The sequence below is a fragment of the Delphinapterus leucas genome, chromosome 12 (assembly GCF_059928025.1).
Source record: "Delphinapterus leucas isolate spDelLeu-1000000601 "Yukka" chromosome 12, BTC_Dleu_Yukka2, whole genome shotgun sequence".
Lineage (NCBI taxonomy): Eukaryota > Metazoa > Chordata > Mammalia > Artiodactyla > Monodontidae > Delphinapterus > Delphinapterus leucas.
Window position 1 is genome coordinate 61,154,214 of NC_143140.1, and position 17,759 is coordinate 61,171,972.

The following is a 17,759-nucleotide window of genomic DNA, read 5'->3' on the forward strand; positions in this document are numbered from 1 at the left end:
TTTAGAGCCAATTAAGGAAGGAGACATTTAAGGGGAAGTAATGGTGAGGATTGTTTCAGTTCTTTTATCAAAAAGATACATTATCAGGAAAAATTCTGATTAGAAAATGACATTGTAAATATTCCATGACAGTTCTTTTCCAACCAGAATTTTCCTTGGTAATTTACTGTTTATTTTTGTAAATAAACAGTAAGTTGTAAACAACTTATTTTGTCTCACAAGTCTATGGTCGGCTACGCATTTTTACTGATCTGGGTTTAGTTTGGCTGATCACAGTGGGATTCTCTCAGACATCTATCTCTAGTCAGCTGGAGGCTGTGAGGGGCCTGGTTGGCATAGGATGGTCAGCATAGTGATGACTCAGCTCTCCTCCAGGTGTTCCTCACATTAGCAAGCTAGCCCAGGGATGTTCTCATAGTTCTGGGGAAAGAGCAAAGAGCAGCAAGAGAGCGAGTCCCAACGCACAAGAACTTTTCTCATCTCTGGTTGTGTTCTGTTTGATAACATTTCAGTGACCAGTGTGAGTATTGTGTCTAGCTCAGAGTCAAAGAGTGGGGCAGAATGCCCTGCCTTTGATGGGAAGAGTAAAGAATTGGGGCAATCAATGCAATCAATCAAACACATGTTCATATAGGTTTATACTTTGATAGCTCTCCTGGGTATGACGTATTCAGTACTATAGTTTGCTTAATAATTTCTCTATTTATGGATGTTCAGATTGATTCTACTTTTTCTTGCAATTACAGCCAATGCTGCCATAAAAATCTATGTACATACAGCTTTATACACATGTATGAATTTAAAAATTTATCAAATTTTAAACGTACAAGAATATGTCCTCACCACTGAGATTAGATGGCTTTTCATATTTTGTCCTACTTGTTTCAATCTTTGCAAGTACCTTGTTTGTTTGTTTTAAGAAATAGGAATAGCTAAAGCCCCATCACTTATCTTTCCCTCCATTTCTAGAGACAATGACTTACCCTGATTGTTAGCCACACTAGCCAATATTGTTAGTCACACTAGCCATATTTCAGATGCTCAACAGCCACGTGTTACTATATTGGACAGAGAAGATAAACACATCCATCACTGAAGAAATTTCTACTGAACAGCCCTACTCTAGAATTAAGTCCAGGAAGAGAGCCTGTGGTAGGCAGAATAATGCCCTTCTCCCCCCAAGATGTCAGTGCCCTAATCTCTAGCATCTGAAAATGTTAATTAGAGAATAAGAGAATATGAAGATTTGATTAAGAATCTTAAAATGGGAAGATTATTCTGGATTATCTGGGTAGGCCCAATGTAATAACAAGGGTTCTTAGAAGAAGTCAGGAGGATCAGAGTCAGAAAAAAATGTGTTGATAGAAACAGAGGGTAGAGTGATGTGCTTTGAAGATGAAGGAAGGGGCCTTGAGTCAAAGAATGGAAGTGGCCCCTAGAAGGGGGAAAAGGCAAGGAAACAGATTCTCCCTTAGAGCCTCTAGGAGGAAGGCTGACACCTTGATTTTAGGATTTCTGATCTGCAGAACTGTAAGATGATACATTTGCTTTGTTTTAAGCTATTAAATTTGTGATAATAGCAATAGGAAGCATACATATGACAATATGTGTTTCCATTCCCCCCTTTATGAACGTTGTCTCCAATTATTTCTGTTATATAGATAGAGCTACAATAACGTTTTTCTATATGCAGGAGCTAATATTAGAGAGTGAAAAGTGCCACAGAGAAAAATAACCCACTGAAAGTGTTAGGATGTTCAGGTTGGCAGGGATATGTGCAGTGTTATGTTGGTAAATGTTTAACCACTTGCTTTCCAGAAAAAAACAAAATTTGCCAGTTCCCGTGGCATAAATACTTCTACCATGACCAATTTCTAGCTACTGATGTAACGTCACTGAACACAAGAGCTGGGAACATATGTCGGTTTCTGCACAGTGCTGGATCCAGGTATGTGTGTGCACATGTGTATTTCTAAGTACATATGTGTGGAGTTCCTATTTTAAATAGAAGATCTTTGTGATACTGACAGAGACCTGAAAAAGATGATGGAGATGCTTATGAAGATGAATGGGGAAAAATATTCTTGGCAGAGGGAATAGTAAGTGTAAACACCTGATGGGAGAGTGGTTGGCATATCTGTTGGATTTCAGGTATGTCTGAGAGCAATCAAGGAGTCTAATATAGCTGGAAGAGAGTGAGCTGCTGAATTGTGGGAGATCAGGTCAAAGAGTTAACTGTATATTCATAGGTTTCTTTGCATTTAGGGGACAGATAATGCTTCATAAGTCATTGTAGGGACTTTTATTTTGAGGGAAATGGAAGGGGATTGGGGAGAAGAGTGACATAATCTGAGTTAAATTTGGCTCTTCTGTTGAGGATAAATAGAAACAGGCTGAGACACAGGAGGGTGTTGCACAATAATCCAAGTGAGAGATGATGGTGGCTTGGCCAAAAGTGATAAGATACTGCAAGTAGAAGGGACAGAATTTGCTGAAAAATTGAATATGGGGGGAAAGAAAGTGAGGAGCCAAGGTCGACTCCAAGATTTTGGCTTGAGTAATTGAAAAGATGAAAGTGTTATCAGCTGTGACTGGGAAGATGGTGGGAGAATCAGTTTGGGGGTACAGGGGTGTATCAAGAGCTAATTTTGAATGTGTTAAATTTAAGATGACTTTGAAAAATTCCAGTTCAATGAAGAATTGAATGTACATGTCTGATTAGGGAAGAGAATCAACTGGAGATGTACATTTGGTACTTAAAGCCATGGTATTTGATGGAGGTCATAGAGGGAATGAGTGTAGATAGAGAAGAGAAGAAATCTGAGGACTAAGTCTTGGGATACTCCAGGATTTAGAGATAAAGAACACAAAGAAACCAGAAAAGGAGATTAAAAGGCCGTCAGGTAGGAGGAAAACCAAAAGAGAATAGCATCCAATTAAAGAAAATGTTTCTTGGAGGAAAGAATTATAAAACCCAACAAATATTCCTGGTTAGTCAAATAAACTGAAGCCTGAGAAATGACCACTGGATTTAAAAGTGTTATTGATCATGTTAACCAAAATAATTTTGCTGGAGAGATAGGTACTAAAGTCTGATTGCAGTGGCTTCAAGAGAGAATGGGAGGAAAGGAATTGGAGACATAAAATTTAGCCAATCCTTTCTAGTTTTTCTGTGAAAAAAATGAGAAGGAAGTTGCTAAATATAAGATCCAGAAAGAGTTTTCAAAAGGTTGGAGATATTATAGCATGTGTTTGTGCAGATGAAAAGAAAATTCAGCAAAGAAGGAAAATTCATGAAGCAAAATAGGGGAGAATTGCCAGAGGATGTCCTTAAGAAAGGGAGTGAACTGGGATCTAGGGCACAAGTGGATTAGTTGACCTTAGATAGATGGTTCATCCATGGGAGCAGATGGAGATTGATGTGGTGTTGGGAGCATGTGGAAAGTCTCTATGGGGTGCTTCTATTTTGTTATTAAAAAAATGTCATCAACTGAGGGTTAGGATGGGGTAGGGAGTGTAGGGAGACTTGAAGAAGAGAATGGGTGAATGAATGGACTTTAGAAATAGCAAAAGACTGCAGGCTGTATTTGGAGGCTCAATAAAATTGTCATGTATTTACCTTTAGACCAGACACAAACTTGCAAGTTTTTTTTAAGGCAACATCAGTGTACAGATGCAAATACAGAATGGATTGAGATTTTAACATAAGCAGGGTTGGGTTTTTGTCAATTGAGTATGAGGGAAAAAAAGAGCCTGACTAGAGAGTTAAGGATAAATGCAAGAGGATATTATGGTGATGTACAATAGACCACAGGAAGGAGAATAAAAAATAGATTAAAAAAATAGATTAAGGTTAGGGACATGGTAGAGACAGAGAGGACAGTGATCCAGTAGCATGTAAGAATTGTTGAAGTGGGGATACTGGAGGAAGTGAGTTCCAGAGATAAGGTTGAAGAGTAAGACAACTGAATTGAGAATATGGAAGGGTATTAGTAATGACAAGGCCTAGTGTATGACCACAGATGTAAATGGCTCATAGGATGAAAGATAAGATTATTGGCAGAGAGGAGATCTTGAAAGTGGGAGGCCAGATAGAAGCATCTATGTGGATATTGAAAGCACAACACAGCAACTTCTACAGCATTAGTATTAGAGGTAATTACAAATAACATCACAGTGATATCAGAGTGGTCAGACTAAGTGTTCCAACATGTCTTGAGTACTTGTTAGAAATGCAAATTCTCAAGTCCCATTGAGACCTACTGAACCAAGAAACCAAGGGGTGGTGCTTCAGGTGATGCACGATGACGTCTGAGAACCACTTACAGGGGCAGCACAGAAGATGGAAGAGTTAATTGCTTGGAAAGAAGGATTCAATGAGGTAGCATTTAAACTACAACAGAAGTTACTGCAAGGTTAAATGTAGGGGCCTTAAAATTAAAGGGAGCAGCATTTGTAAAGAAAAGCTTGAATCATGAAAAGACCTCAGATAAGATAACATAAAATTACGTAAAAGTGAAAAACGTTAGCTATTAATATCAGAAAATCATGCCTTGCTAGGAAGCCATTGTTTCTTCAAGAATCCTGATGAAACATCGTAAGAGTTCTTTCTATTCATCTACTTTTTCTTTCATTGGTATTAGGCTCAGTAGAGAATGAAAGCTGGGACAGTAAGTGTGGCTGCTTTGGCATACCAACATTTTCCACAATTTCCCAACGTTTCTATCGAACGCTGTTTTAAAGAGCTGGTGCTAAAGGCTAAAGCCGCAATGTTCGCCCGTCTATGACGTCACGGTGCGCCCACCGAGGGTGTGTTCCATCAACAGCCAGGCGCCGCGGGAGGGGCGGGGCTTGAGCGTGCTGACGTCACTACCGGGCGCCAGGCGCGCTCAATTGGCGGCGGATTCAAACGTTCTGGCCTGGTCTCAGGGCCTGTAGAAGCGTCGGAGTCGGGGTTCTCGGTGTCCCCGCGGGCGTGAGCTGCAGTGCGGCGCAGGGAGGACCTAGGAAGCTTAGGCGGCTGGTGCCCGAGCCGGAGGGAGAGGATGGCGCTCTCGACCACAGTCTCGCAGAAGAAGCTGATAAAGCGGAAGGCTCCCCGCGGTTTTCTAAAGCGCGTCTTCAAGCAACGGAAGCCTCACCTCCGTCTGGAGACAAATAGCGACCTACTGGTGAGATTTTGTCCCTTCTAGGACTGGAAGTGGGGCGGAGACAGGGGAAATAACCCCCAGCCTTTATTTTGCCGCCCCCAGCCAATCTAGCTTTCAGGCCTACGTTTGAGGTGTTCGCAGCAACACCTGGGCGGGTTTGCCCCGGCCTGGCATATCAGTTAGTATTCCTGATGCTGAGTTGTTTTGGGGCCCTCTGAAATGTAGATATCCTGACCTTTTTTTTACAGGAGGCTATTAGCCACATCAATTTAAGGAGAAAACTAACGTTAAGTTCCTGTTTATAGTTTTTCAATATCGCTATTAAGGAGCACAGTCTGGTACTGTGCTTAGTGTAATTTGCAAAGGTTCGAAAGATACATTTAAAAAAAATAGATTTTGGAATTCAGGCTGGGTTATTTTTATTTAAATATTGTAAAAGGCATTACTGACATGCCTTTCAAAAGTGCCTTTCTCCTTGCCTTCCTTTCTTCCCCTTCTTTTTACGTTGTTAAACAAATATATTGCCCTATTTCCTCTACTTTAGCTTATTTACTAAAGAACCCTGATCCAAAAGTTTATTTGTAAGTAGTATGCTCCCAAATGTGAATTCGTTTTCCTAGACAAATAGAACACCTGTTAGTTTAGTTTTCAAGCCCAACCATTAAAAGGTTTATCTGACTCATAGTAACTGCAGCATAATGCTCACATGATAAATAACCACAACCAATCCACGGTGTAATATTTCTGTTTTGAAATAAATTAAGAGTTTTTATGTTGAATGCCTGGAATATATATCCCTCTAGCAGAATGAACACTGTTTCCCTAGGTTTAAACCATAGGAGGCACCTCCTGTGGTTTGTTACAAGAGCTCTTTGAGTAAAGGAGACACTACAGGTGGGCACCTAATTTCCCTGAGATCAAGGATAAAGAATTGTGGATAATAGGGATATATGGCATGGAGGGTGGCTTAACAATACATCATTCCATCTCTTCTTAAGCTACATTGTCCCCCTCCCCCCCCACCTCTTTTCTCTACAGCCTCTGCCAGCTCTCTACTGCCTCCCCTAATTTTAGGGTTTCTATTTTTAATAAACTACTATAGAATTGTCTTCACTTTTCCTTTCTCTGAGCCAAAACAACTTTTTTTTTTCCTTGGAAAAGTAGCCCTTCTAATATCCCCTGTCCTTTCTTGTTCCTTTTTTAGACCCTATAAGAAAAGACAATATATACTGTTTTATTACCCTCCTTCCCCCAAGGTGGTGATTAAGGTGGCACAAGTGAGCTGTATTAAAGTGAAATTGATTTTCAAAAGAATTTTAGGTAATTTATTCTGAAGTTTTCACTGGTGCTGGGATTCTCTCAATAAATGGAGGGGGGAGGAAATGTACCTGCTCTAGAATCTAGGAGACTACCAGCTCGTGTAGATTGTTGGGCAGAAATTTCTCAAGTAGTCAGATTGCTCCCACATCCACACTTGCCTGCCCCAAGTGATCCCTGGACATGAGGGCTCTGTTGTGGAGTGGGATCCAGGTGGTACAGGAAAGAAGGGGAGGTGAGATTCTAAGCATTTGCAGTGGTAGGGGAATGGAAGTTCTTTATGCTACCGTCTATTACTAGACTGTATGCTTGTCTTTGGCTTTCATTATTTCTCCTTCACCGTCTTGTATATGCCATGCGTCACTCTGGTTTCTTTACTTATGGTTTTCTGCTTGCCATTGGTACTTAATTATCTTACTCAGCAGGTGTCCCACATCATCCATAAACTTCTCTACAATTAAGGTAGTCTGTTTTTTTTCCTGAACTTTGATAGCCGTAAGAGTGTACATCATACAGTTTAGCTACTGGGACCTGACACTATTCTCTAAGTTTTATATGTCAGTGTTGTCTCCCAGTGCGGTATGCAGCTTCTTGAGGCGAAGGGACCACACATATCTCCTTTTGTGTCTTCCATTATCTTTAACACAGAACGAATCTACTTTTATGATGTCTTTGCATAAGATATTTCTTCTGTTTGAAGATGTCCTCACTCCACTCCACTTCTCAAACTTCAGTTATTTCAAAATTCAGTTCAAATGCCTGTTATTCGGTGAAGCCTTCTTTCATGGTCTTAAGAAAGCATCAACCTTACCTTCCAATATCATCTACTATCACACATTTGTCTTTAATTAGGTTTCATTCTCCCATGGGACTGGGAACTTTGAATTGGGAACTTATTGTATTCCTGGTTAGCATAATACCTTGAACATTCTGAGTGTACAATTAAAGTTGGGAGTGATGATGAGTATATGTGGATTGATATTTCTAACATTTTACTTATAACTTCCTTGTGTTACTTCATATTCTTCTGCACTGGCTTTTTATTGTTGTTTTATTTTATGACTTATTTGATTGTATATCACCAGGGCCAGTACTGATGAGTGTATGTTAATCTCAAATTGTTCGGCTTTCTTGTGACTCAGTTTTTAGATTTATCACTAAGGAATATTGTGCAAATATCTGGGTACTTACAGTTTATGTAAAACTCAGAAGTGCTGTGAGAAAGCGGGGAGGAAGTCAGGCTGGCCCAGTCTTTTGGTCACCTGAGACTGTCAAATGGATACCTCTTTGTAAATTATCTTTTGGTTTACCTTCCAAGCAAGCTGATTTTTTATTTTTCCCAAGTGTAAGTTCTTGATGGAATGGCTTTCAGGATTGAATGTCTAGCTGGAACCATAAAATTTGCTTTTGTTCTGACCCTTTTAATTTAAACCTTAGTGCACTTGAGTGACACCACTCAATTAACTGTTTTATTACAGATAAATAGGTTGTTTAAAAAAAAATTCTGACATTAAAAAAAAAGTAATATTAATTCAGTATCTGTGGTTCATGCCCATGAAGAGTAAAGGACTCAAGCCTCAAAACAGTGTGGTTTATTTGGGATTGGCTAAAAAATTTTTTTGCCTAATTTGGGGAGGTATGGATAGATCTTTTGTTCATGCAGTAATAATTGACTACCTACTTCATATTGGGCCATGGGCTAAAGGTCACTGGGGATATAATGTCTGGGAAGATAGACATGGTTTAGCCCTTTATAGTACATTGAAGAAGACAGGTGAGAAATTGCTGCCTAATGTATGTAGTATGTGTAGTGATAAGTTCAGGGCACCATGGATCTATATAACCTTACATATTGGGAGGAACTGGGCTTTTTAGAGAAGTCTGTAGACCAGTAGCATGGCTGTAGGCAAACTTGTATTTGAATACTGAAAGAAGTTCAAAAGACCTAGTATAGAACTGAAAGTTGGGAAAGGTGAGAGATGAAATTAGAAAAGCCTAGTCAAGTGGGGTTTAGTATTAAGGAATTTGGAATTTTTCATGAGGCATCTGGAAGATATTTAGCTTTAGAAGTAGAAAATACAGATTAACGGAGGAAATTGAGCCATGTTATGGAGTACTTTTGTTGCAGAAGGAAATGGTATATCATTGGAAGTTTAAAGAAATTTTGAATGACATGGTATAATGTAAAGAATCAGGATTGGGTGATTTAGCTCAGAGTTCTTGTGAGAATTAAACAAGACAGTGCATCAAAAAAGTACCAAAAGAATATCTTCTTCCATAGGTCCTTTATCATGTTAAATTTAAATGCCCAAGCTCCTCTGCTTGCCCCAAATATCACTAAAATATTCTTAAACATCTATAACAATCCACTAAAGATTTCTGCATAATAATTTAAAGCACCACATTACCTAGTTATTAAACATTTGGTGAACTGTTGGGGAGAGTTAAGTGTTGTGTGTTTTTTTTAATTTTATTTTTTTATACAGCAAGTTCTTATTAGCTATCAGTTTTATACATATTAGTGTATATATATCAATCCCAATCTCCCAATTCATCCCCGCCCCCGCTTTCCCCCCTTGGTGTCCATACATTTGTTCTCTACATCTGTCTCTATTTCTGCCTTGCAAACTGGTTCATCTGTACTATTTTTCTAGATTCCAAATATATGCGTTAATATACAATATTTGTTCTTCTCTTTCTGACTTACCTCATTCTGTATGACAGTCTCTAGGTCCATCCACGTCTCTACAGATGACCCAGTTTCGTTCCCTTTGATGGCTGGGTAGTATTCCATTGTATATATGTACCACATCTTCTTTATCCATTCGTCTGTTGGTGGCATTTCGGTTGCTTCCATGACCTGTCTGTTTTAAACAGTGCTGCAATGAACATTGGGGTGCATGTGTCTTTTTGAATTATGATTTTCTCTGGGTATATGCCCAGTAGTGAGATTGCTCGGTCATATCGTAATTCTATTTTTAGTTTTTACGAAACCTCCATACTGTTCTCCATAGTGGCTGTATCAATTTGCATTCCCACCAACAATGCAAGAGGGTTCCCTTTTCTTTACACCCTCTCCAACATTTGTTGTTTGTAGATTTTCTGATGATGCCCATTCTAACTGGTGTGAGGTGATACCTCATTGTGGTTTTGATTTGCATTTCTCTAATAATTAGTGATGTTGAGCATCTTTTCATGTGCCTCTTGGCAATCTGTTTTTCTTCTTTGGAGGGATGTCTATTTAGGTCTACTGCCCATTTTAAAAATTAAAAAAATTTTTTTGCGCTATGCGGGCCTCTGACTATTGTGGCCTCTCCCGTTGTGGAGCACAGGTTCCAGACATGCAGGCTCAGTGGCCATGGCTCACGGGCCCAGCTGCTCCGCGGCATGTGGGATCTTCCCGGACCGGGGCACGAACCCATGTCCCCTGCATCGGCAGGCGGACTCTCAACCGCTGTGCCACCAGGGAAGCCCTACTGCCCATTTTTTGATTGGGTTGCTGGTTTTTTTAATATTGAGCTGCATGAGCTGTTTATATATTTTGGAGATTAATCCTTTGGCCGTTGATTCGTTTGCAAGTATTTTCTCCCATTCTGAGGGTTGTCTTTTCATCTTGTTTATAGTTTCCTTTGCTGTGCAAAAGCTTTTAAGTTTCATTAGGTCCCATTTGTTTATTATTGTTTTGATTTCCATTACTCTAGGAGGTGGGTCAAAAAAGATCTTGCTTTGATTTATGTCAAAGGGTGTTCTTCCTATGGTTTCCTCTAAGAGTTTTGTTTTTTTTTTTTTCCCGGTTTGCGGGCCTCTCACTTCTGTGGCCTCTCCCGTTGTGGAGTACAGCCTCCGGACGCGCAGGCTCAGCGGCCATGGCACACGGGCCCAGCTGCTCCGCGGCACGTGGGATCTTCCCAGACCGGGGCACAAACCCGTGTCCCCTGCATCGGCAGGCGGACTCTCAACCACTGCGCCACCAGGGAAGCCCTCCTCTAAGAGTTTTATAGTGTCTGGTCTGGTCTTACATTTAGGTCTTTAATCCATTTTGAGTTTACTTTTGTGTACAGTGTTAGGGAGTGTTCTAATTTCATTCTTTTACATGTAGCTGTCCAGTTTTCCCAGCACCACTTATTGAAGAGACTGTTTTTCCTCCATTGTATCTCCTTGCCTCCTTTGTCATAGATTAGTTGACCATAGGTGCGTGGGTTTATCTCTGGGCTTTGTACCCTGTTCCCTTGATCTGTATTTCTCTTTTTGTTTCAGTACCATATTGTCTTGATTACTGTAGCTTTGTAGTATAGTGTGAAGTCAGGGAGTCTAATTCCTCCACCTCCATTTTTTTCCCTCAAGATTGCTGTGGCTCTTCGGGCTCTTTTGTGTCTCCATACACATTTTAAGATTCTTTGTTCTAGTTCTGTTAAAAAAAAAATGCCATTGGTAATTTGATAAGGATTGCATCGAATCTGTAGATTGCTTTGGGTAGTATAGTCATTTTCACAATATTGATTCTTCCAATCTAAGAACATGGTATATCTCCCCATCTGTTTGTGTCATCTTTGATTTCTTTCATTTGTGTCTTACAGTTTTCTGAGGACAGGTTTTTTACCTCCTTAGGTAGCTTTATTCCTAGGTATTTTATTCTTTTTGTTGCAATGGTGAAGGGGATTGTTTCCTTAATTTCTCTTTCTGATCTTTCGTTGTTAGTGCATAGGAATGCAAGAGATTTCTGTGCATTAATTTTGTATCCTGCAACTTTACCAAATGCATTGATTAGCTCTAGTAGTTTTCTGGTAGCATCTTTAGGATTCTCTATGTATAGTATCATGTCATCTGCAAACAGTGACAGCTTTACTTCTTCTTTTCCGATTTGGGTTCCTTTTATTTCTTTTTCTTCTCTGATTGCTGTGGTTAAAACTTCCAAAACTATGTTGAATAATTGTGGTGAGAGTGGACAACCTTGTCTTATTCCTGATCTTAGAGGAAATGGTTTCAGTTTTTCACTGTTGAGAATGTTTGCTGTGGGTTTGTCATATATGGCCTTTATGATGTTGAGGTAGGTTCCCTCTATGCCCACTTTCTGGAGAGTGTTTATTATAAATGGATGTTGAATTTCGTCAGAAGATTTTTCTGCATCTTTTGAGATGATCATATGGTTTTTATTCTTCAATTTGTTAATATGGTGTATCACATTGATTTTTTTTATTGAAGAATTCTTGCATCTCTGGGATAAATCCCACTTGATCATGGTGTATGATCCTTTTAATGTGTTGCTGGATTCTGTTTGCTAGGATTTTTGCATCTATATTCATCAGTGGTATTGGTCTGTAATTTTCCTTTTTTGTCATATCTTTGTCTGGTTTTGGTATCAGGGTGATGGTGGCCTCGTAGAATGAGTCTGGGAGTCTTCCTTCCTGTGCAGTTTTTTGGAAGAGTTTGAGAAGGATGGGTGTTAGCGCTTCTCTAAATGTTTGATACAATTCACCTGTGAAGCCATCTGGTCCTGGACTTTTGTTTGTTGGAAGATATTTAATCACAGTTTCAATTTCATTACTTGTGGTGGGTCTGTTTATATTTTCTGTTTCTTCCTGGTTCAATCTTGGAAGGTTATACCTTTCTAAGAATTTGTCCATTTCTTCCAGGTTGTCCATTTTATTGGCATAGATCTGCTTGCAGTAGTCTCTTAGGATGCTTTGTATTTCCATGGTGTCCGTTGTAACTTCTTGTTCATTTCTAATTTTACTGATTTGAGTCCTCTCCCTCTTGATGAGTCTGGCTAAAGGTTTATCAATTTTGTTTATCTTCTCAAAGAACCAGCTTTTAGTTTTATTGATCTTTGTTATTGTTTCTTTGTTTCTACTTCATTTATTTCTGCTCTGATCTTTATGATTTCTTTCCTCCTACTAACTTTGGGTTTTGTTTGTTCTTCTTTCTCTAGTTCCTTTAGGTATAAGGTTAGATTGTTTGAGAATTTTCTTGTTTCTTGACGTAGGATTGTATTGCTATAAACTTCCCTCTTAGAACTGCTTTTGCTGAATCCCATAGGTTTTAGATAGTCATCTTTTTGTTGTCATTTGTCTCTAGGTATTTTTTGATTTCCTGTTTGATTTATTTAGTAACATATTGTTTAGTCTCCATGTGTTTGTGTTTTTTATGTTTTTTTCCCTGTAATTGATTTCTGATCTCACAGTGTGGTGGTCGTAAAGGATGCTTGATATGATTTCAATTTTCTTAAATTTGCTGAGGCTTGATTTGTGACCCAAGATGTGATGTATCCTGGAGAATGTTCCATGTGCACTTGAGAAGAAAGTGTAATGTGCTGCTTTTGGATGGAATAAATATCAGTTTATTTATTATAAATATGATAAATATTCTTATAAATATCAATTTAATCTGGTTGGTCTGTTGTGTCATTTAAAGCTTGTGTTTCCTTATTAATTTTCTGTCTGGATGATCTGTCCATGGGTGTAGGTGAGGTGTTAAAGTCCCCCACTATTATTGTGTTACTGTCGATTTCCTCTTTTATAGCTGTTAGCAGTTGCCTTATGTATTGAGGTGCTCCTATGTTGGGTGCATATATATTTATAATTGTTATATCTTCTTCTTGGATTGATCTCTTGATCATTATGTAGTGTCCTTCCTTGTCTCTTGCAACATTCTTTATTTTAAAGTCTATTTTATCTGATATGAGTATTGCTACTCCAGCTTTCTTTTGATTTCCATTTGCATGTAATACCTTTTTCTGTCACCTCACCTTCAGTCTCTTTGTGTCTCTAGGTCTGAAGTGGGTCTCTTGTAGACAGCATATATATGGGTCTTGTTTTTGTATCTATTCAGTGAGCCTGTGTCTTTTGGTTGGAGCATTTAATCCATTTATAGTTAAGGTAATTATTGATATGTATGTTCCTATTACCATTTTCTTAATTGTTTTGAGTTTTTTTGTTGTTGGTCCTTTTCTTCTCTTGTGTTTCCACTTAGAGAAGCTCCTTTAGCATTTGTTGTAGAGCTGGTTTGGTGGTGCTGAATTCTCTTAGCTTTTGCTTTTCTGTAAAGCTTTTAACTTCTCCATCGAATCTGAATGAGATCCTTGCTGGGTAATCTTGGTTGTAGCTTTTTCTTTTTCCCTTTCATCACTTTAAATATATTGTACCACTCTCTTCTGGCTTGTCGAGTTTCTGCTGAGAAATCAGCTGTTAACCTTATGGGAGTTCCCTTGCATATTATTTGTTGTTTTTCCCTTGTTGCCTTTAATAATTTTTCGTTGTGTTTAATTTGTGTCAGTTTGATTACTGTGTGTCTCAGCATGTTTCTTCTTGGGTTTATCCTGCCTGGGAGTCTCTGTGCTTCCTGGATTTGGGTGACTATTTTTCCTTTCCCATGTTAGGGAAGTTTTCCAGTATAATCTCTTCAGATATTTTCTCGGGTCCTTCCTCTCTCTCTTCTCCTTCTTGAACCCCTATAGTGTGAATGTTGGTGTGTTTAATGTTGTCCCAGAGGTCTCTTAGGCTGTCTTCATTTCTTTTCATTTTTTTTTCTTTATTCTGTTCCATGACATTGAATTCCACCATTCTTTTTCCAGGTCACTTATCTGTTCTTCTGCCTCAATTATTCTGGTATTTATTCCTTCTAGTGTATTTTTCATTTCAGTTATGGTGTTGTTCATCTCTGTTTGTTCTTTAACTCTTCTAGGTGTTTGTTCTTTAATTCTTCTAAACCTTTGTTAAACATTTCTTGCATCTTCTCAGTCTTTTCCATCATTCTTTTTCTGAGGTCCTAGCTCATCTTCACTATCATTATTCTGAATTCTTTTTTGGAAGGTTGCCTATCTCCATTTAATTGTTTTTCTGGGGTTTTATCTTGTTCCTTCATCTGGTACATAGTCCTCTCCGTTTTCATTTTGTCTCTCTTTCTGTGAATGTGGTTTTCATTCCACAGTCTGCAGGATTTTAGTTTCTTGCTTCTGCCAAGTGTTATGTATTAATTAATTCTCACTGCAAAGAGTGTGTACAATTATATAAATTATCAAATAAATTATATGTTAAAGAGACTATCTAATTGGACCTAGGTTGGTAGTGACTTCAGGCACATGGCAGAAGCAATGGATAGAGATGTTACCAGTAATTTAAATAAAAGAGCAGTAGATGTGATGCTAGAGGGAGAAATGAGATAGGACTGCAACTCACTTTACATTCTCTGTTGCTTGGGTTCGAGCTCTACTTTAACTGTTTTCAAGCTATATATATATGCATATAGAATGAGTAGCCCTTTTGTGTTAGGGTAGTGAATTTTGAGTAAAATATTTAGCAAAAGGTACATATTGAAATAGTGAGGTTAAATAATGATATATGTACATATATATTATGGTATATGTATATGTTTTGCTAATATGTAGAAGTTGTTTCTATAAGAATATGCAAGAAGCTGGCAACCATAGTTTACTGGGGATGATGTGGAAGAGCGACTTACTTTTGTCAGTCTATCCTTTTGCAGACTTTTTGCTTTGTATTTTGAAATACCTATTGGTTCACAAGAAGTAGCAAAAATAGTAAAGAATTCCCCTTACCTTTTTTGCAACTTCCCACAATGCTAATATCTTATATAGCTACAGTTCTTTGTGGACTTTGGAATTTTGTATTGTCTGCTTATTTTATGTAGTTTAAGGCTACTTTTTAAGAAATTTTAAGATTATTAATAGTAGATATGATTATTTTGATGTTGGAAGCCAAGTAACTTGACCTTTGTATATAAATGCAATAAACTTTTAAAATTTTAATTATTAACATGTTTTTAATTAGATATTTCAAATTAAATATCTGGTTACAAAATCTTTATACCTTGAAATGTAGAATGAGAGATGACTAGCTTTAAATACAATATTTGATATTTTTTTTAATTTGGGGGAAATTTTAAATTACATTAGAAACTTAAATTTAGTTGGAATGGGAAACAGGAATATTTTTTCTTAATAGAGACTTACCTATGTTTTGATATAATGATCCTTTAGAGTAATGTTATTGTCTATGGCCTTTGGTCAGCTTTACATAGACTTGTTTCATGTATTGTAATAACTAAGTCTCTTTTTATGGAATCTTAAGATGGACATATATTAAACTGAATTCTGTTACTTTAAATAAAGGTTAATTGATGTAATCGCAGTAGTAAATAGTACAGCATTAAAATTGGGGATATTCTTTTTATTTTTTTTATAAATTTGTTTATTTTTACTTATTTATTATTTTTGGCTGTGTTGGGTCTTCATAGCTGCGTGCGGCTTTCTCTAGTTGCCGCGAGCGGGGGCTACTCTTTGTTGCGGTACGTGGGCTCCTCATTGCGGTGGCTTCTCTTGTTGCGGAACATGGGCTCTAGAGCGTGCGGGCTTCAGTAGATGCAGCACGTGGGCTCAGTAGTTGTGGCTCGTGGGCTCTAGAGTGCAGGCTCAGTAGTTGTGGCTCACAGGCTTCGTTGCTCCACGGCGTGTGGGATCTTCCCAGACCAGGGCTCGAACCCGTGTCCCCTGCATTGGCAGGTGGATTCTTAACCACTGCACCACCAGGGAAGCCCGGGGATATTCTTTTTAAAAGTCATTATTTCAAAACATCAGTGTTTGAGCTTAAAAATCCTTTTGCATTTTCTCTTTTAAAGGTGCATCTGAACTGTTTACTGTTTGTTCATCGATTAGCAGAAGAGGCTCGGACAAATGCTTGTGAGAATAAGTGTGGAGTCATTAAAAAGGAGCATGTACTGGCTGCAGCAAAGGTAAGCTCTGAATTTCTTTTCTTCAGCACAGTTGCCTTAAAACACCACCTAGTTCGTCACCTCTGCCTGGTTTAGATTCCTTATTCAGTTTTGTTGACTGAGTTGATGCTTGGCTTTTCACAGGTTTTAATTACAGAGTTATGTCTTTTTTTTATTATGTATATTATGGATTTCTGATGGAAAGATTCATGGCCATTGCCTTATTGCCATTTAGGGGAAAATAAGTGTTTGACTGCTAATCTGTAGGATATGTAGTAGCCTATATATAGCTGAGAAGGTTTATTACCTTGAAATTTATCAAAACTTTCTTCTTGATCATTTTAAGTTTACCTAATGATTTTTCTACATTTGTTTTGAGATTTGAGTGACTTCTGAATCATATTGCTTATATAAGCAGAGAAGATTGCTTCTTACTGATATTTCTGTATAATGTAATAGTATGATGTCTAGGGCAGAGTTTTTTCCATATATGTCCCCAAGATTATTTTCACTTGATGTTAATAGATGCCCCAATATAAAAGGCTTCTGGGGTCAGATAAGTTTATATAACCTAACATACTATACCTCCTTGAATAGTCATAATGTTACGTATAGAGAGCTTGTTTCTGTAAGAATATGCAAGAAATTGGCACATGGTTGACTGGAGTATGATGTGTGAGAGAGACTTATTTTTGACAGTTTACCTCCTTATAGGCTTTTTTTGTTTAACATTTAATATTTTTGAAATAATTATAGACTCACAGAAGGTACAAAAACAGTGTAGAGTTCCACTGTACCTTTTATCCAACTTCCCACAAGGGTAACGTCTTTATATAACTATAGATATGTAAAGTTATGAAAGTTTATGAGAAGTATACCAGTAATTTGTTGAACTCTGTTTAATTTAGTATTTTGTAAATTTGGGTGTATAATATACTTAGAATTTTGTAAATTCATTTGAGTACATAGTATTCTTTTGCAGTCCCTATACTAACTTCTTGTAGAACAGAAAAGTACTGGCCTAGGGTATAAACCTATTTGGTGACTTCTGTGGAAGCCTAGAAATGGGCATGCCTTGGCATTTTTTAAGGGGCTTTAAATTCTCTTACAACTATGAACATTTCAACAAGTTTCTGTACTATTAAAGTTGATATAAGTGCTTTCTGCAGGTAAAGCAAGGCTTAAGAACTTGAAGAGTGTATGTGTGTGTCTTAAATTTAGGGTTGGTTTGTTTTTATTAATGAATTTATAAGTGTACTTACCTAAAAGTAGGTAAGTTCTTTAAAATATTTTTGGATATATTCTGGTCTCTAATGTTCCTTGTCTTTTACAACTTAAGATCTCATTTTGTTTAAAATGAGATTAAAAATTATCTTAAAAATTATCTACCTAACAAGCTTTTCAGCTTGAGATGACTAGTCTTGGTCTCTGATATAATTCCAGCCTAAATACAAGAAATTGGTGTTGCAGTGGATTTGTATTGCTTTATAGTTGTTAAATCCTGATTCATAATAGGATTCTCAAGTTTTGGAACATTCCTTAACTCCCCGAATTACTAAATTGTCT

At 37.8% G+C, this 17,759-nt stretch overlaps 1 protein-coding gene across 2 annotated transcripts in view; it reads left to right on the forward strand.

The window, feature by feature from the left end:
• The first annotated feature begins 1,320 nt into the window (after positions 1-1,320).
• Positions 1,321-17,759, forward strand: part of CENPW (centromere protein W) — a 31,439-nt gene continuing 15,000 nt past the window's right edge. Inside the window, exons 1-2 of one of the 2 annotated variants that reach the window (XM_022562804.3) lie at positions 1,321-5,171; positions 16,141-16,218. In XM_022562804.3, coding sequence (XP_022418512.1) covers positions 5,046-5,171; positions 16,141-16,218 — 204 coding nt within the window. In that variant the 5' untranslated portion in view covers positions 1,321-5,045. Of the gene's footprint in view, positions 5,172-16,100; positions 16,219-17,759 lie in introns of those variants that run through there. The other variant, XM_022562799.3, reaches the window with a different exon arrangement.